Genomic DNA, 26,062 nt, shown 5'->3' on the forward strand with positions numbered 1-26,062 from the left:
GGCAGCCCCATGCTTGTGTATTTTGTACATTCCCTATGAGCATTTGCTATGTGAAAATCATGATAGCCCCATTCCTCCACCTTCTTTTAATTAGGCCCAGACTTCTACCAAATAGCTGAAGAAACTGATCACATGGAAGACATTTTTATATAGTCTTTATTTAAAGGACTGGTTTCAGTTCTTCATAAAATACAGCATAATTATGGAATCTGAAAGTTGGAAAGCAATTTCTTATGTCTACCCTGGGAAAAAAATTTAAATAAAGAAGTCCTCAACAACCCTTCAACAACTAACACAGGTTATAGTCTTTAAAATGAGTTATTTTGTATTTGGTGTAGCTTTTATTGCAGTGCAATCATGTGACTTCTATTTGTGTCTCCTGTAGGAAGAGCATTTAACAAATCGTAATGGGTGGTGGCCAACATTGGTAGAAAAAGAAGCTCTGTTTTCTTAAGATCTTTTAATAGCTACTTATAATCTTTGGAAAAGTAGATTTTTTTTTTTTTTGCTTCTACTGAAATTTTTAGAAAGAATTATCATGAAGTAAAAGGAAGTGAATGATATCAGAATTAATTAAAGTCAACCTTGGAGATGATTTGCTTTGAAGGGCAAAACAGGGAAACAAGTGTTCCCAGGCAGGCTGTGAGACAGTCCCGCAGGTCGTGCTTGCCAGAGTTCATCAGAAGCGACTGCAATGTGGGGAGAGGGGTGGGAGCTCACCCGTGGCTTCCAGAAGAGCTGTTCCTGAACTTCAATGTGAAGCATAATGGGGCACCCTCATTCCTTTGCTGAAGGGGATCTACAGTGTACCCCTACCGCTCCTTTGGCATTTAGGAAATTCCCTGGAGAAATGAGTTTCTTGATTCCCTTGTCCTGGGGGCAGCACAGTGGACGGTCGAGGGCCGAAAGAGGTTTCCCATAGAGAAAGCAGCACAGCATTAAGGCAAAATCTGGCTGCAGAGCAAAGCAGGCTGAGCGAGCTTCCCCTGCTAGCCTGTAGGTGGGTGTGTTGAACAGGAGGCGGCAAGGGAACCGGCCTGTCAGCCAGCCCTTCGAGCTAATTAGCTCAGCACACAACAAAGATAAGTGAGCCTGGGAGGAGGGCCCCCTGAGGGGTCCTCACTTTCTGGGAAATGTCTGATTGGCAGATGTTAAAAGGGATTCTTTGGTAATCCAGTGCATCAATGAGCTGCACAGATTCAGTCCAGGACTGCAAGAATCCAGGCATGAGGACACCCTGTGCAGGAGGCGCGCACAGGCAGACCCGAGATGGACAGAACCCTGGAATCTCTGAGACACATCATTGCCCAAGCCTTGCCTCACAGAGACCCGGCTCTGGTCTTCAAAGATTGTAAGTACTGGAGGGGGAGAGGGTGGGGTTTGGGGTTTGTTTTTTTTTTTTTACTTTTTTAGAAAATAGTCTTCAACGTCTAGTCACATCCTATTTAAGTCCGTTTTCTCCTAAACCTCTGTGGTCTAAGTGATATTTAACTTGTTCCTGACCTCAGTCACAAGAGTGATTGCATCTCACCTACAGGCACTAGGCGCCGGGTTGCTTTGTCAGTGATGTGTCTAGCTGTTTAGAAGTCTCTTCTAAAATCTAAGACCTGCCGAAGTCCTCAGTAACTTTCCCAGATGCTTTTTAAATAACGCAAAGCTGACTAAAAATAACCTAGAAATGATCATAAAATACATCTATATTTGTTAACATGTTTAATCTTCCACAGTGTAAATTCACGGTGCTAAGTACTGTGTCTGAAAATTTTTGTGGCAAACAAAAATTAACAACAAATCACCACTGAGCTTTTAAATTTTGCTAATAAATTATAACACTTCAGTTAAAAAGCCAATAAAATGAGCTGCCTCCCAACTTTAACCCCCCCATACTGCCATGCAAAGTAATTTCAAAATCTTCTTAAAAATTGATCATGAAAACCAATCCAGTCAAGCTTTCCAAATCTCACAATACTATTAAACCATTTGTCATATAACTTCATTTCTGGAACCAATTTGATTTCCTGCTGCTGCAAACAAGACTATCTTCAGGTTGTATCTTATCTACAGTGGGTTTCACATTACAAAGGCTTCTGAAATAGAACTTTGCTTTGGAACTGCCCAAAAGGTAAAATGCATATGGAATAAAAAAAAAAAAAAAAAACAACTTCAATAGGTTACAGCTTTCCTCTTTGTGAATCTAGTTATGTTTGTCTCCCTCAGACATCAATGGTTTGGATTTTTGCTTTCTGATTGCTGAATACCGTTCCTTTCCAGATGTCCTTTTAGCTTATATTTCTCATATGCATGAAGAAGAAAGAGAACTGTTAGGCCACTTTATTCTATAAATTTTTTCTCTTAGAAATTAAATTGTAACCCATCTACCCTCTAAGGCATAAAGTGAAAGCCCTTTCTTTTTTAAAATAATGTCTTCAAGCATTTGTCAATAGCCATGTTAGAACTAATAAAAATCACCCCCTCCCTTGCCTGGAATCCATTCAAGCTTGGTATGTTTCTTTAAGTGAAAAGGAGGAAAGAATGTCCGTCCGCTACAATGGCACTGAATTCCTAGGGAGGGAGAAGAGGGCTCTTGGGCTGCCCATAGCTTTAGATAAATTGTGTGTGTGTGTGTGGGGGGTCCTTTTTTATTCACTGAGCTTGATGTCCACTTAGGAAGTTTAAATCTGAAATTATAAAGTTCACTTTTTACCCCGAATGAAATTCCAGCAAATTGTTTACAGTTCAGAAGAAGGGGGGGGGGGGTGTACAATACAGCACATCCTAAGTTTTGTCGTCCAAACTTTTCATTCATTACCCGCGAAGCTAAGTGGTACCGCCTGGCTGCCACGGCTCGAGGGGCCTCTGGCCGCGAGTACTGAACCCTCTCCCTTCTGGCTTTTTCTCGTCTGAAACACGACTTCGTGACAGTGAGACGAGCGGCACTCTTCTGCGCCGTCACTACGTGCCACCAGGCGCCATCCCCGGGGAGGGGGTGGCGGTGGGCCCACTCGCGTTCGCGGGCAGGGCAGCACACGGCCAGCCTGGGGCCGAGCCAGGCCACGGTCACCTGTGGGCGCCGCGCGCGCCGGAGCCTGGCACGTGCACCGCCGGTGCAGCCGCTGCACTCGCAGCCCTGAGTGGCAGGTCGGGAGCGGCCCCCTCTCCTCCCACTCTCTCACGGCCCGCCCACCCCACCCCTCGGGTCTGTCTCGGCGGGGAGCGCTCGGGCTCATCCCTGCGGCTTCCTGCAGAGAAATTGCTACCTTGCCAGGCGGCAGGAGGAGATGCTGACGCAGCCCCGCTGAACAAAGGAGCATTAAAAACCACTTGGAGGCGTCTTCTAAATGTCTCTTCTGTGGACGCAAAGGCGGTCTTTTTCTCTTCACTGTTAGGACACACATCACGCCCAGAGAGCAAAGGATCTCTCCTTTAATTTGTTGCCCCTCAGTTTGCTTTTGATTTGCTTAACAGCTTGCAGTGGTAACTGAATTTTCTCTTCAAGTTGGCCAGGAAAAAAGCACCCGGGGAGTTTTCTGGTCTGAGACAGATGCACGTGGGAATAGTTACATTCGTTTAAGAAATAAAATTCAAATACTGCTCCCAGCCGAGGAGTCCCTTCAAAGGGCATTTTGAAAAACGTCCAGTCTCTCCTTTTATTACAGACAAAGTGGTCATGTGCCGGTTGTTTTGATTTCTTTTTTTATACTCAATTCTGTAAGAAAACTGAATTTGTAACACTTTTTTTTCCTTTCTTCCCTATTTCACATTTCAACCAAAAAGTAATGGAGCCAGGTTTGAAATAAAGGGGGCTCCCCATTCTGGAGTCTACTGGTCGGAGCTGACACGAGTTGGGCAGGTGTCTTTTGCAACAGGTAGCTCCTGAAATCCACAGGCTGCCTCCTGTCCCAGCGGAGGAATTCTGACATCGCCCCTGCTCCGTGTTGCCTGCCATCCTCACTTGGTGCAATGTCCATTTTCACATAGCCGTGAATGAGGCAAACTGCCGGCAAAACAGCCCCCATCTGCTCTTGGGAGGGAGCGTGGCTAATCCTCCGCCTGCGGCACTGGCACCGCGGGTTCTAGTCCTGGTCAGGGCGCCATTTGGGGGGTGAACCAATGGAAGGAAGACTTTTCTCTCTGTCTCTCTCTCTCACTGTCTAACTCTGCCTGTCAAAAAAAAAAAAAAAAAAAAAAAAAAGAAGAAGAAATCACCACTGATGTCAACATGGCTGTACTTTCAGATCCTAACTGGAGAGCTAACTCCTCAGATTGCAAAAGCATGATGCGTGTATCTGTTATCTCGGGTCTTTTCCTAACGCTTGGATGTCAAGTCCTCGTCACGGGGACAGGTGCTGTGCTGGGAACAGTCATTCTTCCCAGCAAGCCTGGAAAGTATGCACCACTGTGATTTATGGGTGAGGGGACTGGAGAGGTGGGGGGCTCATGAGGTTAAGGCAATTCATCCAAGGTTACACAGCTACTAAGTGATAGAATCCAACTTCTGTTGTCCCGCTCCTCATCCTCAGTCAACGTGACATTGCCTTTGAGGCACTAGTGACCATGCCATTAATGCTGTGACAGCAGTAAGGCAAACAGGAAAGAGAGAGCAGGCAACATGGCACAATAGGTTAAGCTGCCTCTTGGACCAGCTGCATCCCATATCCCCATAGCAGAGTCCCTGGGATCAAGCCACTTCCAATCCAGCTTCCTCCTGTTGTGCTTAGGAGGCAGCAGATAATGGCTCAGATGGCTCAAGTACTTGGGTTTCTGTCACCTGCGTGGGATCCATTGGAGATCCTGGCTCCTGGCTTCAGCCTCATCCAGTCCCCACTGTTGCAGATATTTGGGAAGTGAACCATCAAGGTCTCTCTCTTTCTCTCTCTCTTTCAAATAAATTTTTAGAAAAAAAAAAAAAGGAAGAAAAATAAACTTCTGAAAGTGTGACAGGAGGGAGCCTCTTCAGTAGTCACATCTAAGCGGGGCTATGACGGGAAGGTGTACAGGGAAGGGCACCTGTGGGGAGCAGGAACAGCTTGTCCACAGGCAGATTGGGCAATTCGGGGACTCTGCATGGAGGGAAGCAGACACAGGCAGGTTTGGGGTCATGCAGGCAGTGGGGAGCCATTGGAGTTCATGGTGATCCTAGATTTGTGCAGGAAGTTTATGGCCTACGGCTGCACTGGGGAAACGTTTATGTTGACATTTTCCTGATACCTAAGTTAGGGTTCTCAGCAAGAAACTATTTGCCAACTCAGGCAAGTTGCAAGATTTGTAGAAGCCAAAGATGGCTATAGGAGAGACCAGTTGCACTGACTGAGAGCCTGTCTTTTAAGAAAAGATTGTGTGATTATGATCTCAGTCATTATTGTAGCCATGAGAATGAGTTGGTTGCTGGCACTGACTTATAAAGTGACATGTTTGATTTTACTAATGTTTTCCGAAAATTTTATAATGCCAAAGTAAGATGGAACTTTGACTAAATGTTGCACATTTGGAAGCAAATTTCTCACATATTTGGGGTGCATTAACTCTTCCATTTGGAGAGACATTTTTCTGTGTGAAAGGTTTTATTTATATCAGATAGGTGAATACTTTTACTTCAAAGAGTACATTTTTACCCCGTGGAAAAACTAGAGCAGACTAGAGAGCTATTAAAAACATCTTAGTAATCATGATTCTGGCCATAAGTGGTGTGAGAGAAGAAAAACCCTCAAGAGTCATATTTTCTCCATCCCATAGTTTTTAGTGTAGTGACTTGAAATCCATAAATTTGGAGGTGCATTTATAGTTTTTGCATTTCACAGAAGGAAAGGAGTAGGACATAAGGGGATGAGGTCCTTACACAGGAACATCCCTGCATGATGGCCAGGCCTCCAGTGTGCCTGAAAGAGTGCAGTTCAAAAGCAAAGCAAAACAAAAGCAAAGCCCTCTGTTGATTGCTTGCTCTTTGTTAGAATAAAGACTACATCTAATGACAGTAATTTGAACTCCGATCATTTTAGCATTCAACTGTGTGGATGTTCTGCGGAAGCCTGTGCAAGTGCTAATTTTGCCTCATTTTAGTGCAGGATACAAGTACTTTTATTGGAATTTATACTCAGAGAAACATGGAGATTTCAGTTCAGCTTTCAGTGGCATGGGGCTGTTCTCTTTTTCTTTTTTCAGTAAACATTCATTTGACAGAGTTTAAACATTGAGCCTTATACTCTAGAGGAAAGTTTTTCAAAATGGAAAAAAAAATAGGTGGTCTCTTGATCACTTAGAGGCCATATCTGTTCTAATACATTTATTTCATGTATATAAATAAGATTTAACAGACTAAAATAAAATATGACAGACACCCATCCTGTGAGATCAGCCTGGGCCTCTTCGCCCACTGCTGTCCCATATCACCAGAGGGTTTTTTTCCCTTAACAGTTAAGATTTGTTAGCCTGAACTCAATTTTAACAACTTCTGAAACTCATGTGTTAAGTTACAGCCCATAATAGGATACAGCTGCGTAAGGGTGAGTGTCTAAGTTATGATCTTTCTGTTTAAATGATACGGTTTTACTGATTATGTGCTACAGATTGATTTAAGAAATGTAAGACAACTTTAGAAGCCTTTCATAAAAGAATCTTCTTTATTTAATACATTTCATATTGAAGTTTTAACCCCAAAGTCTCTTATTTCTTTCCCTGCATGTTCAAATGCCCATGTAAGTTTAGTCTGCCATGGTAGTTAAAACAATCCTATTTTAGAAGGGGGAGTGGGGTAAAAAAAAAAAAAGAGAATCCTCTTGAAAGTTTAGTATTGACAAAACAGACAATTATTACACTGCCTGTAATACTGTATATTTTCTCTCTGGTGTCAATGGAATACCATTTGAATTACGGTTTTTGCTTTTTCTTTTCCTGCTGTTGCGATGATAATCAGTTGATCCCTGTTTTGATCTCATCTCATTAAGCAGCTGTGGGAGCCCATCATTTCATCACCACTTGTGTTAGTTTCCATTCCTCTCATGTGGCTCTGCCCTGCCTCTTACCACTTCACTGGGGTGTTTTTGTCCACACCTAGGTTGGAAGTCTGGGATGGCAGAGTTGTACTTTGTCCTTCTTTTGTAACCCCATGGTGCTTCCTGCAGGGCCAGTTACCTGGCAGGTGCACAACAGATGTTTGGTGCTTGATGATTGGCTGATTTTTGCTCCCTCACAAAAGGAAGGAAGGTTTTCCCCACTGCCAGGGATCCCCCCTTATTGTGAAATTAACTGTGCCAGGACCTCCCAAGCCACTCCTCCGCTGACAGCATTGTCACAGGATATGTGCATGCAGGGTTAACTTAACCATCAGGGTACATAGGAGGGAGCATGGAGGAAGAAAGGGCCCTAATGTTAAGCACAGCCATCTAGAGATGTTTGGAGCTTTTCAGAGATAAGGAGAAAGAACAGGGGCAGCTGCCTGTTGGCCTCTGGCCTGGCAGTATAGAGCTGGCTGGACTTGCGGTTATCTGGTCCAGTTACACGTTCAGCTTGTGTCCAAGTTCCTGGTTGGTCAGCAGTGCCATCGTCTTCAGGGAATTGGGCCTAGAATTCCCCTGCCCAGACCTGGAAATCCCAAGTGAAATCCCTCATCCCCTGAGACAGTAATGGCCACCGAGGTGTTATCTATTGAAGAAGCAAATGACCTCATGGATCCAATGATTAGAATCTTGTAGGGCCGGCTGTACCACTCCTTCAGTTCTGTGAGTTAGGCTAAGGGTTGTGGTTAGGAGACAGGCCTGATGCTGTCCAGCATCTGCAATCAAGGCACTATTTGGGAACCCCCAGCCCCACAACACTGACCTGGGTTGGCCCTAGTGCAGCAGCTCAGAATCTCTCCCCACATATTCCACACTGGAACACTGGCTTGAATTACCGATCTTTATGTTCATCCTCAAGAGCTGCCCACAAGTATGGCCAAATTCTGTCTATGCCGTGTACATAGACCCTGGTTACAGGACAAGGTCTATAAAACCACACTTGCACAGATGGGTCCATGTTGTCTAAGCAGAACCGACCTGCAAAGCCACCAGTGGGACCAGTCATTGGTTAGTTGTCTAAAATCAATGGTCTTACAAAGTTCTTTCTAAAATACAGGGCAATGTCAGTGCCCAAGGAAACATGGGGAAGATATATACTTCCTGATTGGTTCAATAGATTGCATAAGGTTTTTATTTCATGCAGTTTTTGCGACATATGACATCATCTGCCCTATGGTGCTCATATAAACCACACATGTGACTCGGGCATGCTGCCGGTGCGGCTGCTCCAGTGTGCTGTCCTGAACAACTTCTTATTTTACTTCGTCTTTGCAGTCCCCTCTTGCTCCTTCATGTTCTTTTCCCTCTGTGCTTGGAAATTTACAGAAAATAAGTGTTATTTACATTGATCCCCAAAAGATTTACAGCTTCAAATTCTAATGGTGAGAATTACATTAAAAAATATATCCTTTTTGCATATTTTGTAGAACTGCCTGAGAGATTAGCTTTGCAAAGCAACCCAAAGGATCATAGCTCCCTCAGGAAAATGTCTGGGGCAGGGGGCGGAGGGGCAAGAAAAGAAAAAGCAAACAAAAGAAGAAACACAACCAGCTTTCCAGCTGCTGAAGGAGCCAGGCAGGGACCCCAGAGAGTCTCTCTGCTGGGAACAAAGCAAGACTCCAAGCTGTCTCCATCCCGCTGTGTGGCCGTGGCTACCTTTGAAAGAGGGTCTCCACAAAAGAAAAGGGGCCCCCGAGATTCCTATGTGTTGATCCGAAACACAAGTGTGTCCATGAGATTCCATCAGGCTGACCCAAACTTGGCAAAGGCAGAGGGTACTTGTACATGGCGAGGCAGCCACTCTGTTGAGCAGTGCCTTGGGGCTCAGCCAAGCCCGGCACAAGACCCAAAGGCACCCCCGTTTTTCAACCCATGTTGGATGAATGAACACCAACATCACACCTTCAGCTTGCTTCTTAAACTATGTGGGAGTCCTTTTTTTTCTGTTTCTCAAGAAAATTAGGAAATTACCAATGATGAGGATGACTTGTGCATGATTAAATCGCTAGAATAGAAAATACTAATTAACGTCATTTTAAATGATCACCTGCTAAGGATAGTTTAATTAAAGGTTACATTAAAATATTGCATAGCATGAATCCATCTGGTTAGAGGCAGAGGCTCAATCTGAAAGTATGTTAATCATCTTGAAAGCCTCTTAATGATTTATCCCTAAGTGACAGTCTTTCCTATTTGTCTTTCATTGTTTTTGGCAAGAGAAATTTCACCCAGGTAGGATTTTTTTTTTCCTTATGTAAAGCTTAAAGAATTTGTTTTTTTTTCCTACTAGAATTTTAACAGACCATTAAGATCTCTTGTTGTGGACAAAGAACTGTCTTCCAGGCAGGACTTCGATTAGGATATCGAACTGGACAATGCACTATTTTATTCAACTTCACCGAAGCACATGCAGGTGTTAAACATTAATTTAAACTAAAAGCTCCTTTATGTAGTTTTTGCTAAGAACATGTCTAGTGCCTTTAGCATCCACTAGAAAGTGAAAAATTGAGACAAAAGCCCATGTTTCCACGAGGCATGTAGTACTTCATCCATTTATTTTCTGGCTGTGGTAGGGCTTGGACTTTCCCAGGGAATGCTATCCAAAGATTTTCCTCTTTTCTATCTCTGAATTCCCCACATGTCTTGGAAATCAACTAAGCAGCACAATGTGTTCAATTAGAGAATTTTCAGACGTGCAGGCTATTTAGAATTTTTAATGGTATGGTTTCCCATCCAGAAACAGTTTCAAAGTTGCAATGTGCGAACATATAATCATGCCTTTCCCCTCTCCCTTCACCTTCTCTGGCCACAGATAATAGCTCACACTGTAGTCCCTAAGGTGGGTGAAGCCCTACTGTGAGCATGATCCATTTTAAGCCTTGCAGCAGCTCCATGAGGTAGGTCCTGTCCGTATTTCACAGATGAGGAGCTGAGGCAGGGAATGATGACATCTTGCAATGGTAGAGACAAGATTCCTACCGGGCATCCTGGGGTGGGCACTGTGGCTCAGCAGGTTAAGCCAGCATTTGGGACACAGCCTTCCCATATTGGAGGGTCTAGTTCGAATCCCAACTAGTCCATGCTTATGATCCAGCTTCCTGCTAATGCACCTGGGAGGCAGCAAACGTTGGCGCAAGTGTTTAGGTTTCTGCCACCTACGTGGGAGACTTGGATGCAGTTCCTGGCTCCTGGCTTTGGCCTGGACTTACCCTAGTTGTTGCATATGGGGAACAAGCTAATGGATGGAAGGGAAGTTTCTCTCTCTCTCTCTCTCTCTCTCTCTCTCTCTCTCTCTTTCTCTCCTCCCACTTTCAAGTAAATAAATTTTTTAAACAAACAAAAAAAAACAGGCAATCTGGCTCTAGAAAATAGGCTTTAATCTGCTCAGCCTACTGGTAGACAAGATACAGGGCACATTTAATTGTGCATGAGACCAGAGCCTCTGTTTGAGGATTCTTCTGTAATATACTTTCTGATCCATGGGGTATTAAAATTCTGTGCCTCTCAGATTTCCCCTGTGAAAACATGGATCAGGTGTCCCCACTGGCATCTCTCTGGTGTCTAATCTGTGGAAATGAAAATATGGTAATAAATACTAGGGTACTCCAAAACATCTCATGGAAAATTAAATGAAAAAATATGAATTTTGGTGCAAAAGTTTTGAAATTTATGCATAGTTTGTACAAATTATGTGGATTTTTTCTGCATGGATTTCAACACTTTTTGTACCAAAATAAGCTTACCTTTTAAGATTTTCCATGACATTTTTGAAGTGCCCGCATCTGTGCGTGCTCTGAATCACCAGGAACAAAGCAGCCTGGGTGACCAGGTAGGAACATCCCTCCCTGGAGGGGTCTCCACAGCCTGGAAGGAGCCCTCTAGCTTCCTTCTCCCCACTTCGCTGAGTTTTCTTCCCCAGGCTCCTCCTGGCAATGAGGCTCACCCTGATACACCAGGAGTAGCTGCACATCTCTTTGAGGGTCTTGGTTCTTCCTCAGTGCTCCACATCTTCACTCATGGACCTGTCAAGGGACAGCACAGTGCCACAGGCACAGCAGTTTGACACAGTATGAGACTGGGATAGGGTCGGCTGGCTGAGGCTGATAGAGCATCCTGGGCTCGGGCTTCTAGGGCGTGGTGGACGCCCCAGTCCTGGGAGGGCGAGGGAGGAAATGTGTGGTGAATACAGGTTGGCTTGTTACACAGATAAAGGTTTCTCAAGTGACTGAGCCCTCGGAAGCAGAGTGACCCTCTCTCTGTACAGGATCCCAGTGTTGTCTCCTGTCCAGATAATGGCCCCGGCTGATAGCATTTTCAGCCAGGAGAATCCTGACAACGGGGTTGCCTTTTGAGGGTCATCTTCAGGCAGATACGGGGAGCTCTGATAAAGCTTCTGCTGCCCTTCTCACTGTTCCCCAGGTGCCCTTGATTCCAAGCAGTCGGCGCACCAAGGTGGCATGTTTTGGGGTGGCATTTCCTGATCTCCCTCACTCCCTCACACGATTCTCCAGTGCAGCAGACACTTCAGGATGACTTCTCTTTTCATCACAGTTTCTCTCCCTGTCCTGTCTAAACCTCATTCCTCTGAAGGACCCAGCTTGGGTCTAGCAGGGTGTCCGGCGCATAACAAATCTTCCCAGGCAGACAAATCAATTAATTCACAAGCTTTTATTGGGATTCCGCTCCCGGGCGACGTTCCCTGGTCCCAACGGGGGTTGGGGGGGGGGGGGGAGTCACACGTCAGAGATTGGGAGAGCTCCTTTTATAGATTCAGGGCATGGGGGTTAAAGGTTGAGGCGGGTCTGATCCTCATTGGTTGACCTTTAGGCACCTGCAGGACCTTGACAAGGACTTTTCTTCCCCGTAAGTGCAGGTAGGGACTCTCCATTCCCGGAAGTATAGGCCTTCCCTCCTTGCGGATCCCAAAGCTACCAGATCTTCCTTCTAAAAGGATTTTTCCCCACCCCCGAAGCCCACATACATCTACTTTTCCCCTTGCATTCATTTCTTTACTGTGCCATAGAATTTTTCAGCTTTAAATAGGAATGATCTTCTAAAAGTTCATGGAAAATCCATATTGTAATATAAAAATTTCTCTTAATTCTATTTTTTCTCCCAACTTTCTGAAGCACCATCATATTACTTTAACATCATGTCTGTTCTATAATTTAGCGCTCTAATATTTTGTTCACTAATTCTGTGATAACTAAATTATTTTTCTCACCAGATTGTAAATCTCTATGGACCTGAACTTCTCTGTCACTTCATACTGTCAAGGTTAGGGTCCACATGTAGACCACGCCAATGCCACATTGCTGGTTAATCATGGGAGTTCTAGTCCACTGATTCCCAAAACAAATTTCAAATCTTTTTCAACAAACTACAAACATAAATTGACTAGAGGTGGTACCCAAGACAAATGACTTACCATCCCCACTTAAGGATTTCCTAAGCACTACAACCCAAGTGATCACGCAGCCAGCAATCATGTGTTCACCCTACTATTGCCCCATCAGATCCATGCTCTGTGGGCACCAGGGTGATTCATACATGAGATTTCCTATTCCAGAAGGAAGTTCTGACCATTCCAAGAATTGTCAGGACTTCACTTACCTTCTAGATGTTCATGTAATTGTACTAAAACTGTTCAGACCATGCAGAGTTTTCTTAGGTTCCAAATGAATGTGGTGGTCAACTGCCTCTAGGTGAATAGCCTCCTGGGAGGCTACAGGGAAGGGTGAGCTGGAGTTCCTGCGCCCTAGAATCTTATAGTCTGCTCTGAGTTAAAGAACAGAAGACTGTACTCTATTAGATAAATCGTTACCACAAGGCATTTCATTCCTCTGGCCAGAAGGAAGTCCAGCCAAGTCTGACTTGATCAGTTTAGCCAGGAGCACCATATCCATTTTATTAGCATGGTTTATAGGAGATTAAGTGCTGAGACACAGAGCTGCTAATGGAACAAGAGCTCTGAAAAGGAGGTGCATGTGGGTGGAACCAACGTAAGGCATGATGGAGGAGGTGGCATTTCCTCTGATGTGTGGGAGCACATTCAATGGAAAGAAGGAAGGGGAGGGGAGGGGCAGAAACAGTGCTCAAGGTCAGAGGGAGAACTTGAACCAAGATACAGATAACAAACAAGCACACGTGTTCAGGGCCAAGAAGGAGTCCGGCGTAGCTAAAGCTGATCAAAGATTTCTGCTGGAGAGGGTCAGGGTTAGATATTCAAAGGTTAGATAGCCAAGGTGCGCCACATTATTGGATGTCTTCTTTGATTAACTGGAAAAACTTTCATTTAATTATTAAAATGGGAGCTTAAAAAAAGGGAAAATGAAAGTCTCTTTTGAGAGACCAGCTTGGGAATCTAATTACTACTCTGAGAACTCCTTTGGGTTCACATTTCAACATGCAGGGAAGAAGGAAGCAGCCATACTTGAGTCTGTAAACTGTGTAACACATCGTCTTACTGATACACAAAATGCTCAAAGTCGCTGAAGGAGCCCATCACTTCTGTCTAAGAAAGCAATTTGGGGGAGTAGAATTGGTTAAGAAGTTTAATCTGTGGGCTGGCTCTGTGCCCTAGCTGATAAAGCCACCAGCTGCAGTGCTGGCATCCCATATGGACGCCAGTTCGAGTCCTGGCTGCTACAATTCTGACCCAGCTCTCTGCTATGGCCTGGGAAAGCAGTGGAGGATGGCCCAAGTCCTTGGGCCTCTGCACCCATGTGAGAGACCTGGAAGAAGCTCCTGGCTCCTGGCTTCAGATTGGCCCAGCTCTAGCCATTGTGCCCATTTGGGGAATGAACCAGTGGAAGGAAGACTTGCCTCTGCCTCTGTCTCTCTGTAACTCTGCCTTTCAAATAAATAAATCTTTAACAAAGAAAAAGAAGAAGAAGAAATTTAATCTTCAGTCAGTGTAGGGTAAATGGCTTTCTTTACTCTTAGGTATTATAAGCTAATGGGTCAAAAAAAGGGAACTGGATTTCACTTTATTGTTCCTAGGGATCTCTCAACAATTGTGTCCTTCTTCACACATCCCCAGACTCAACCACTTAATATTTTATTTCTTTAAAGCAATTTTATTGATTCAATACCAGTTACCTTGACAAAAGAAAATGAGTTGAGTTTGAAAATAAGCGGAGTTTGTGCCACATCTGGATCAAAGTGTCTGTTAACGAGGCTGGAGACACAGGAGAAATTTGGAAGCTTTCTGTGTATGTTGTGAGAGACAGTTGCAGAGATAGGGTCTGTCACTGGAGAATAGTAGAGAGAGAAGCCTGCATGGCAAGATTCTCATCCAAACCAACATGAGAGTTGAGCAGAGGAAGAGAAACATATCAGACTGAGAAGAGTATGCCAGAAAGAGAGAGGCAAGTTAAGGAGGAAATAGTGTCAGAAAGGCGAGGAGATGAGAAGTTTCCAGAAGAATTGATCAGCCCTGTCAAATGAAGCTAAGAAATCAGGTACATAAGGACTGAAAATTAGGAACTGGTGAGTTTGTCAGGTATGCTTCATTGGAATGATGCTGAGGGAAGCCAGATGAACAGAGGATAAGGAATCAGAGACGGTCAAATGTAGAACTTTATTTCTAGCTGCTTGGCTTTAAGGGAAACCATCAAATAACCAGTAGCCAGAAATAGTCCCAAGGTTGAGTATTTCATTTAATGGACTGATTGACCATTTCATTTACTTTTTTTCTTTAAAGATTTGTTTATATATATATATATATATATTTTTTTTTTTTGAAGTGTAGAATGAGATAGAAGCAGAGAGAGAGGGAAAAAACTTCCACCCACTGGTTCCCTCCCCAAGTGGCCACAACAGCTGAGGGTGCTCCAGGCCAAAGCCAGGAGCCTGGAGCTCCATCCAGATCTCTCACATGGGTGGCAGGGACCCAGGTACTTGGACCATCTTCCACTGCTTTCCCGGGTGCTTTAGCAGGGAGCTGAATTGGAAGCAAAGTAGCCAGGACTCCAACTGTTGCTCTGATAAGGTTGCAGATGCTAACTTGCTGCACCGCAACACTACCTCCTTCCCCCAGTCCCGCCTCATTTCATTTCCTTATTCATTCAGTGTCCTGAGCATATTTATGGAAAGGAGCAAAGAGGAAACATTTAAAAATTGACCAAGAAAGTAACTAGCACAAATACCCGGGAAAAGCAGCACAATTCATCTGACACTGGAAGAAGTAAGCTGGAACTGGGCACTTGTGCAAGTGGGTCACTGGATGTAGTAACAGCTGTCACTCAGTAGCTCAGGTTGATTCTATCAGTGAAAGGCAGGATCACTGACTGGGCACAGAATGTACAACTGCACCCAAATACTGAACGTGTCATGCGGCCCATCGATCAACTCGGGCTTTTTTTCCCCCATTTTATTTGAAAGGCAGAGACACATACAGAAAGACAGTTGGAGAAAGATCTTCCACCTGCTGGTTCACTCCCCAAACGCCTACAACAGCCAAGGATGGGCCAGGCTAAAGCCCGGGAGCCTAGAATTCCACCCAGATCTCCCACCTGAGTGGGCAGGGACCCAATTACTTGAGCCCTCATTTTCTATCTCCCAGGTGTGCATTAGTAGGAAGCTGGAACAGAAGCCAAGTAGCCAGGACACCAAACCAGGCATTCTGATGTAGGACTCAGGAATCCCAAGTGGTGACTTAACCACTGTGCCACAGGCCCGTGGGTGGTTTTCTTCAACTGTACTTGATCCTCTGCTCACGTTTTCTTTGAAATTGTTCCTAAACTTTGCTGATGCTACCTCCAAAAAGTAAAGTAGCATGTGTTTCATAAATAGAACATTCTATGTTGCACCGATCTTTGGAATTCCTAAGAGAGCACTGGCCTGCTTCCCTCTGCACGCTATTCATCTGGTTTTTCAGTCAACAGGAGAAGGCATAGATAGATGGATTGCGTGTGCATGTGCATATGTTACGCTCTCTAGTGGTGATGACATCTGTAGAACTATCAAAAAATCTTCCAAGGCTGTAGAATGAAAAATTTGAAAACTGCAGAAATTTTACTTAGTGCATACCTTCTTTAATCCAAATAGCTTTTTGTGCCAAAATTCTTATGTTCATTTTACCTAGATAACCACGAATCCTTGACCCCCATTGCAATTCTCAGCTGAACCTCATTCAAGAGTGAACTGATTTAAAACAGGAGGCCAACAGAGCAAGAAGCCACTGGCTTTCAGGCTTCAGTCTTCAGGACACCTCTGCCAAACTCTGGAAATCATCTTGCAAGTAGAGGCAAAACTGGCCAGCTCGTAACTCCTTGTTTTCTCAGAGGTGGCAAGGCGAAGAGGATGAGGGGCAGAAATAAAGTTTAGAAAATCTAATTATATTTTAAGTTATATCAATTGGTAGAAAATTATTTCAAATAAGCACAAACTACACACACACATACACACCCATAACTTATTTATTTATTCATTTGAAAAGCAGAGTGACATAGAAAGATATTGATCTTCCATCCACTTGTTCACTTCTCAATGCCTGGAAACAGCTGGGCCTGGGCCAGGCCAAAGCCAGGAACTGAGAACTCACAGGGTCTCCCACATGCATGGCAGGGACCTGAGTACTTAAGCCATCATCAGCTGCCTGTCAGGTGCATTAGCAGGAAGCTGGATTGGAAGTGAAGACAGGACTCAGTTCCAGCACTTTGATATGGGATGCAGATGTCCCAAGCAGCAACTTAACCCACGGCACCACAATGCTTGCCCCCCATTTCAGATATTCTTGAATGAATTAAAAAGCTCTGTAATAACCAATTTTCAACTTGCCTGCTTCAATGTTTATTTTGTTTGTTAATAGAGTTATCCTTGTGATAGTCTTAACGTTTTTCCCAGTATCGTTCCCAAAACACTCACATCCTATACACTGCAATTTTAATATACACAGGCATCAAATCCAGAGTTTGCCTGAATCACACACCCAGGAAGCTGATTGGTGACCTCAAGGAGATATACAGGAGCCTTGTGCTTTAGTAAACAGCTTATAAGGTAGTGGTGGGAGCAGGTGCTGTGGCACAGTGAGTTAACACCCTGCTTGGGACACTTATATCCCATATCAGAGAGCCTAGGTTCATGTCCCTGCTACTCTGCTTCCAATCCAGCTTCTTGCCAATGTGCATACTGGGATACGGGAGACCTGGATGGAGTTCCTGGCTCCTGGCTTTAACCTCGCCCAGTCCTAGCTGTTGCAGGCATTTGGGAGTGATAGATCTCTCTCCCTAACCCTCACTTTGCTGCTCTGCCTTTTCAACCAAATAAAAATAAGCATTGTAAGTGGTTGCGCAGTGTTTTGGTCTCCAGGTTAAACTCAGTCACACTCCTGACTCCCTAGAAAATATAAATGCCCAACATCTTGAAGCACATCCAAGAATGTGTTCAGAATAAGGGCAAAGGGCAGAGATACCAGGTTACACAAGAAGATTTGAAAGGACAAAACTATAATCCAGAACGTACGGCAAGATGAGAGATGTGTACGTCAGCAGATGTTAAAATGCAGGGGAGATATGCCAGTTCAAAATATCTTAAGGAAAAAGCAGGTATGTTGGTTCAGATAACAAAGTCCAATCAAGGATCCTGGATTTGGGCATGGCTGGTACCAGGAGCTTAAACTGTGGCATCAGAACTTGGGCTTTCTTCCGCCATCTCTGGCTGTCCCCTCCATGCTGACTTCCTCCTCGGCCAGCTTCTACTCTTCTAGAACCCTTGTGAGCGAAGGGAACTTCCAACATTTCCAACCAAAGTCCTTGACTCAGTGCTTCTTAATGGCTCCACTTTGGCCAAATCCCCACCCACCTCTACCCCTGGAGACCACGTGATTCTTCAAGGAACACTTAGGTGCTGTTCTCACCAGAAGGGGAGTGAATACCAGGCAGGCAAACACAACAAAAGCCCCATACCACCTTCAGACCTTCAGACGTGGGGTGAGCTCTCCTGTGGACAAGCTGATCGGTTTCTGTGGGGTTCCAGAAATGAGAAGTAGACCCCCCACTGAATGAACCTTACAGGGAAACAGATTTCAGCTGTCTCCCAAAAAGAACCCTTCCGCAGAACCGTTAGTAGTTGAAACAGGCTGCCTCAGGATGTGCCAAGTACCAGGTCCTACCACATGTTCAGGTAGAGGCCAAACACATGGGCAGCTGTCAGGGAATTCCTCTGTTAAGTGGGGCTTTGACTATACGACCCGTAAGGTCACTTTTTGACTCTACAATTATATTATCTTTGTTAATTTCCACAATTCAATTTGCAGTACAGGATAAACAAACCAACCTAATTAGATCTAGAACTTCTGCAGGCTATCACAGGTCACGTAATGTAAAACACATGGCTTTAGCCATTATGTTTTCTGAAGTCACCCAGCAGACCTTGTCCTTAACAAGGTCTCCATGTTATTAGTTTTCCTCATGGCTTTCCCCAGCCTCCTGCTTATCACACAATTGCTTTTCATTCTCCTTTAGATTGAGGTGGTGGGAGAATGAAAGAGCCTTCTCCTTTTTGCCTTTCTCCTCTTTAATCTTAACAACAGGTGGATCCTTGTTGAAATGGCCTTGCTGGGGCTGGCGCAGTGGCTCACTAGGTTAATCCTCCGCCTGCGGGGCCAGCGTCCCATATGGGCACCGGGTTCTGGTCCCGGTTGCTCCTTTCTGGTCCAGCTCTCTGGTGTGGCCCAGGGAAGGCAGTGGAGGATGGCCCAAGTGCTTGGGTCCCTACACCCGCATGGGAGACCAGGAGTGAGCACCTGGCTCCTGGCTTCTGATCGGCATAGCTCCAGCCGTTGCAGCCATTTGGGGAGTAAACCAACAGAAGGAAGACCCTTCTCTCTCTCTCTCTCTCTCACTGTCTGTAACTCTGTCAAATACATAAATAAATGTTGCTTATACCTTTACCTTTAAGAGTAGCTTTCAGTTTGTTGTTGAAAAGTCTGCGCAAAATGAAAGAGAGAGCCACAGATCACAGCTCTGGACAAAGTCTGCGAAAGCAAGTTTTCAAAGATGGAAGCATGAGATTTTTTTTTTTTTAAGATTTATTTATTTATTTATTTGTAAGTCAGACTTACATAGCAAGAAGAGAGGCAGAGAGAGAGAGGTCTTTCATCCGCTGGTTCACTCCTCGGTTGGCCACAACAGCTGGAGCTGGGCCGATCCAAAGCTAGGAACCAGGAGTTTCTTCTGGGTCTCCCATGCAGGTGCAGAAGCCCAAGCACTTGAGCCATCTTGTACTGCTTTCCCAGGCCATAGCAGAGAGTTGGATTGAAAGTGGAGTAGCCGGGGCTTGAACTGGCTCCCATATGGGATGCTGGCACTGCAGGCAGCAGCTTTACCCACTATGCCACAGCGCCAGCCCCTAGATTTTTTTAATTTGCTATTAAAATTGAACATAAATTAATTTAGTATGCTGAAACACTGTTAGAATTACAGGACAAAAACTACTTGAACCTAATGAAGAAATAGATGCATTTCTGTTAAAATACCAAACTTTAACAAATGGTGAACGGATTCCAATAGAGGATATTCTTCCACAGCCGAAAGCATCCCCAGCACACACACCCACTGCTGAAACTGGAACTGCCGTGGCACCGAATCCAGCCCACAAATAAAACTTTGTGTGGGCCACGATATGTCCATCCTTAATAATGAATGATGTTTTGTCTTTTTCAGTGAACGTGGTGTCAATGCTACAGGAATTCTGGGAAAGCAAGCAGCAGCAGGGGGCTGCATTTCCAAGTGAAGGCGTGGTGGTCTATGAGTCACTGCCGTCTTCTGGGCCTCCCTTTGTGAGTTACGTGACCCTCCCAGGGGGGAGCTGCTTTGGCAATTTTCAGGTAAGAAGCAGCCATCAGTTTGTCAGTGGAGCTACTTGGTAAAAAATAGAGTAAACCCTTTGGTAAACTGATCGTATTCTAAGTTTTCTTAGATTCAGTGAAAAAACTTGTGCCAGCTTCTATGATATATCCTGGATATTTGGCCAATTGTGCCAATTTTCTTAAATGGAAGTGTTTTATATTAAGATGTACCCTGATATTTCTTTTGGAGAAATGGATTTTATTTCACATCATTTTAGTTTCCGGACAGCTGTTGTCCTTTCCTACAGAGTATTCTGGGGTAAAATTTAAATAACAACAGGACAGTGGCAAGGCCCTTCAATCTGGGTCCTTTCAAAGGTAGAAAGTCTCCACTCTGATAAACTTTGATATCAAATACGAATCATTCTGAGTATCACATACCGAAACCTGGAGAATCTCAGCTGGGTTGAAGCTCCTGGGCTAAGCCCAAGTTCTGTCTTGGGAAACTTGTTTAAGTACCCAGTTTCTCCAGCTTTGGGACGGGAATCCACGGGGCTGGTTGGAAGTCACATGAAGTAGACATGCCGTGTGACGATCATGAGCATGATGTCTGGCACGTAGCAGGTGTTCCAAGTGTTGCTTTAGAACTATTATGAAGCCTCTTGCAGTCAGTCACATCCTTGTTTACGATGGCATGCAAATGATGATATATTTGTAGGTAGGTGTAAACGATGATACATTTCTGCTCATGCAAAAATATTTGCCTGCATTAACTGTTAACATCTAGTTATCCAGTGTGTGTGGAAAATGCTCAGGAAGTAACTAGGAAATATCACGTAGTAGGCCAAGAGCTGAGGATCTGGTCCATACTCTGAGGAAATCCAGGTACAAAAATGTTATAGTAATTACCTAGAGTTGCGTGAGGGTCAATGAAAACACGAAGAAAGGTACTTGTACGTTTACCAAGTCCTGTGAATGCCAGAAACCATCTCTCAATTTTCGGTTACTGGCAAAGATGCCTGTTTTGTAGCTGATGAACCCTGTGGACTGCTAAGCGATCCAGAGGCAAACTTTGAGTGTTGAGGAAGTCAAGAGATGATAATGCCATAGAATTTTCAGGACGTAGCCAGTGTGTGGTATTGTTTCTATTTCTACCTTTACTCTCCCTTTGACCTTAGTGCTTCACTCACTTATTCTGTCCTGTTACTGCTGGGTGTGTCTGTTTTGCATTGTCACTAATCCCTTGTGGGGCAGTGGTGCAGTTGATAAACAGACCACAAATCTGTGCTACGTCAAGGAAGCATTTGCAGGAAATGCAGATGGGAACTGAGACACGCACTCGAAGGTGCCTTGGCCACACAGAGCAAAGGGGAGATGACATTGCTGGCATAGGGAACAGCATGTGTGTGCAAAGGCATGGAATGAGTAGAAAGCACAAGAATTTTCAGAGCTGTGGGAAAGTGGCCATGTATGTGGCAAGGAGAGTTAGGCACTCGTATCAAACCACGAATGGCAAAGGACAACGGAGTACAGGTTTTAGTCTCAATAAAATCAGAACCCTTGAAGCGTTCTGAGCAGGTGAGTAATACATTCAGATGTGTGTCAAAGATTCCTCTGGCAGTGGGCTCACAGGCAGCGAGCGATGGGTGCCCGTGGAGATGTGCTGAGTAGCAGTGCATTCAGGACGAGGTCAAGGCCTTCATTAGGCCAGGGAGTGATAGCTCAGTTCTGGCTTTGACCACTGGTCAAGGAACATGGGAAGAGAACAGGGTCCATGTCAATTGGCTGGAAGCCCCTAGTAGAGAAGTGCAACTGACCAGCAAATGTAGGTCCTGAAGCTCAAGAAAGAGAGGTTGTATGGATTTCTCTCATTTGTTTTTAATTTAAGCTTTATTTATTTGAAAGGCAGAGTTATAGAGAGATAGGGAGAAAGAGAGATTGATCTTTCATCTGCTAGTTCAGTTCCCAAATGGTCACAGTGGCTAGGGATGGGCCAGGCCAAAGGCAGGAGCTGGGAGCTCCATCCAGGTCTCCCACATGTGTGGCAGGGGCCCGAGTACTTGAGCCATCATCCACTGCCTTCTTAGACACATTAGCAGGAAGCAGGATCAGAAGTAGAGCACCCAGAACTCAAACCAGCACTCTACTGTGAGATGCTTTAACCCAGTAAGTGGCTCTTTGGATACCATATTTATGCATTAATCTGTTTTTCAAATGAGATTGAATGTATATGCAACTTTAGTGAAGCTGATAAAATTTGTAAAAACTGGCAAAGGTTCTTCACAATATACTCCAAACTATATTTGAAAAGAGAAATAAGAGGGGCCTCCACCGTGGCACAGTAGGTTAATTCTCCACCTGCGGCACCGGCATCCCATATGGGCGCTGGTTCGAGATCTGGCTGCTCCTCTTCCAATCCAGCTCTCTGCTGTAGCAAAAAGAGAAATAGGAAAGACATATCTTTGGCGTTTCCAATTAAGGAAAAAAAAGACATTAAATATGGTAGAAGGAATGCATTTGTAGGAGATTAATATAAGAATACTACATAAAATATTGCACAAAAAAGTGGAAACTTAGATGGAAACTGTATTGTCTTTGCAACTCTTCTATAAGTATAAAATTATTTCAAAATTTAAAGAAAATAAGACTCTGATGGTTCCCTATTACCTTCTTAAGAAAGTCTAAATTCCTACTCTGATAATAGATTTAACAACTAGCCCACCTTCTCCTTCCAGCTTTATCTCCCCAAATCCCACTCCTGACACTTGATGTTTCAACATAGCTCTTCCTCATTTATGCCTGGAGTTCTTCTGACCACTCCCATACTCACCCTGGGAATGGTTAATGAAGTCCTTGCCTCCTTTTCTTCATGTCTGCCCAGCATCCCAGACTTCATGCAGGTGTCACATTCTTCATGAACTTTCTCTGGATCCACCTGCTAGAAATCACTCCCAACTCTGATTGCCCGAAAGCAGTTACGCTTGTTTCTCTACAAGTGCTTAATGTTTTCCACCTTATGCTGGAGTCACATATGTGCATGTCTTGTCTCTGTAATAAAATTGGGTTCCTCAGGGACAGCATCTAAATATTTAGGCTTCCCATAATTCAAAAACTGTATTTTTCTTATGATTTATGCCTCATAACGATTGTTGAATGAATACCCAAATGAATAACAAATCCCAAGAACAAATAAAGTTAATGTTTGTTCATTCTTGGGTATAATCAACTGTCAATGAAGATATTACTCCTAACTTTGCTAGGTAGCAGGACTAGGAAGGAAAAGTAACATTTAAAATAGTTTTATTTCTATCTATGGTTAGAGTTTTGAATGTGAATGAATTTGAATGTATTGGTTTAAAAGAACATCTAGTTCTCTCTGGGTTTAATTTGTACATAATAACCACCACCCTCATCTGCAAACTCCAATTTTCATGGCCATGAATAACCAGGATTTGGTTGTACTCACACCCAGGCATGCACTGTGTCTTCATATGTAACAAATACACTCATTATATGCTACCTAAAATGCAATGCATTTGACAGGTCAATGAATGGATCTAGAGGATAAGAGTCTAAGAACTTACAGAGTTTTTGTTTTTGTTACCTAGAGAATTATGAATTTCCACATCATCTCATAAATTTTGACCCCAAGTGATAGGATGTCCCTCAGGCAGCAGATTCAACATCCTCCTTGTGGTCTTTTCAAAAACAGAAAACAAAAGGGAAAGCTGAACTCTTCAGCAGGGGGGCCTCTGGGTGATTTCTCTGATCGCTTCAGGGTCTCCCTTTCCGTATGTTTAAATCATCATATTTTAAGGTTCTCAAGGGGATTGCTAACATCCTTGCTTTAAAAGACCCAGAATTTCCTGAATCAAATATGTTTTGAAAATGTGTTTGGGTGGTTAGCTGCCAAATCTGGCCCCCTAACCAACCATTTGGCCTTCCAGAATGTGACTGTAGGAAGGAAAACCAGGGAGCGAAAAGAGAAGGAAAATTCCTCCTATAGCAACGCCCTGACCCTTTCTTTGGTCAGTTTAGAAACCATCTGAAATGCTATTTTCACCATATAACATTTCATCATGTTTTTGCCAGCAGTTGGCCTGTGAGAGCCTAGATGCTCATTCCTGCAATGCCTTTCACATAATCCAATGTCACCCTTGTGCATTGCAAATCATTTCACGATGGATGATTAATGCCAAGACCATGTGCTGAGACGTGGAGAAACCATTATGCCAGCAGTAGCCTTCTCACTGAGCCGTGGACGTCACGTCCGATGGTGCCAAGTGACTGAAAATACTTGAAGTGGAGTACAGGACTGGAGTGCAGCACTAATCCCTCTGGTTTCAGGCAGTTTCACGAAAGCTGCCCCAGATTATACTCATTCATTCTTTAGAAAAGGGTATTCAGACTGGACTTGAGTTTTTTAGTTCATCAAAGGAAAGCAGTCCAGTCAAAAGCTCTGATGGACACAAACCACTGGTTTTTATACAAAGAAACCTCCCACTGAAATAAATGGGAGGCTTGTTTCCATGAAGACTAATTAAAAATTGTGAGGTAGTCTTGACACCACAAACTCAAAAGGGAGAGAAACAGGAGAAGAGAGAGGCATCCAACCCTCACCCTGCCTTTAAACCATGCCTTTGTAAACTTTGACACTATAGAAACAGGGAAGTGAAAATAGAATTTTATTTTCAAATATGTGAATGATAAACAAAATACTCTATTGCTGCAAAATTATCTTTTCCACATTGTCACATTGAAACACATTAGCACTTTTAATATCAGTACTGTCATCGTGCCTTTTATGAAAGAAAGTGTCTTCTATGACAAGCTGTAAGTTGAAATTCATGCACTTTGGACGTTGTCTCTTTACGCCACTTTGGTCCAGGCAGTTAATCCTTCCCGAGCCACACATCATGACCATGAAAACTTGCAGTAATTTCCATTTTTCACAATAAGAGCAACACAAGGGCCTTCACATCAGCATCTGGCTCCCCTCTTGGTGAACTCAGGGAAAGCCACTCTTGGTTTCAGCAGCTGTTTTTGCTTCTCAATCCAAAAGGGGAACTCGAGTATTTTATCTTATTTCATATTTTGATTTAAAAGGTTTGCAGTTCAGGTCTTATTTTCAAGCCAGTGGTCTTCTATATAGAAGTCTGCCAGGGTGACTTAGATGAATAAAATTCCCTCTTTATTTTGAGTAAAAAAAAAAGCAAAATTTGCCTTGAGTGGAGTCCTAGCACATGCAATTATTTACGTGCGTGAATTATTATTGAATCGAAAGCATGCCTGCTGGCTGCCACTCTGTCGTGACAGCTCAGCCTTTTTGAAGCATGAGACATTTACCCATTTGGGAATCACATCCTTTTTGCAAGGCTTTTCGGTGTTGTTAAAATTGCTGAAGAAAATAAATACAGGTGTGATAAACTCTGGGGCCTGGGAAGCTGTGCGATGCCAGGCACCCCATGGGGTTTCCAAGGCAAACAGCTGATTGACGCCTTCTCATTAGTAACCAGTGTGTAGTGTTGTGAGAAGGGCCCCATGGTTAGAAAACACGCCATGGACGCCCAGAGCACACGCACTCCTCTGGAAGCTCGGTTTCTAAAAGGCCTTTGGTTCTCAGGCCAGCCACTCTGGTTTCCCAACCCAAGTCACCACCTATAAAGATACCTATAGAAACCACTTTCCCAAGGAGCCTTCAGGATCAAAGTGTTTACTTTTGTTTTGTTCCCCTTAAGGCGACAAGCACACTTCACCTGCATTATCAAAACACGTGTTCTGTTCTCTCATGCATTGAATGAGACTTCTCGAAGCCCAGGGAATTAAAGGTATAAATCACAATAAATTAAGTTTATAAAATTAAGCTTTTCCCAGGAGAGAATGACTAAGAGAAAATTTGATTTACTGATATACTTGACCAAATGGAACTGTAATGCTGTTTTTGATGATGATTAAATAAGGCCTGGCCTTAACATTCCATACCCTGGATAGAGATTGAGTCCCTGCCATACGGTTGAGACGGTTGCCTCAGTGCCAGCCATTTCTATTTGAAACCACCCGTGACCTCTTCCCTGCTCCCAAGGTTATGCTCCTTGACTGGAGGCACTACCTGCTGTGCACTGTCACTGAATGCTGAAGGCGGGGCTTCCTGGCTGAAGTCCCCATGGGAAGGCAGCCTGGTTTGCTACTAATGAGACCCAAAGATATTTATAACCCC

General features: G+C 44.0%; 1 protein-coding gene across 1 annotated transcript in view; it reads left to right on the forward strand.

Moving 5' to 3' along the window:
- Window positions 1-1,266: 1,266 nt before the first annotated feature.
- The window catches only part of LIX1 (limb and CNS expressed 1), a 52,261-nt gene continuing 27,465 nt past the window's right edge, over window positions 1,267-26,062 (forward strand). The window contains exons 1-2 of the mRNA XM_062212298.1: window positions 1,267-1,351; window positions 19,721-19,884. Coding sequence (XP_062068282.1) covers window positions 1,270-1,351; window positions 19,721-19,884 — 246 coding nt within the window. The 5' untranslated portion in view covers window positions 1,267-1,269. The remainder of the gene's footprint in view (window positions 1,352-19,720; window positions 19,885-26,062) is intronic.

The sequence above is a fragment of the Lepus europaeus genome, chromosome 15, assembly GCF_033115175.1.
Source record: "Lepus europaeus isolate LE1 chromosome 15, mLepTim1.pri, whole genome shotgun sequence".
NCBI classification, from domain to species: Eukaryota; Metazoa; Chordata; class Mammalia; order Lagomorpha; family Leporidae; genus Lepus; species Lepus europaeus.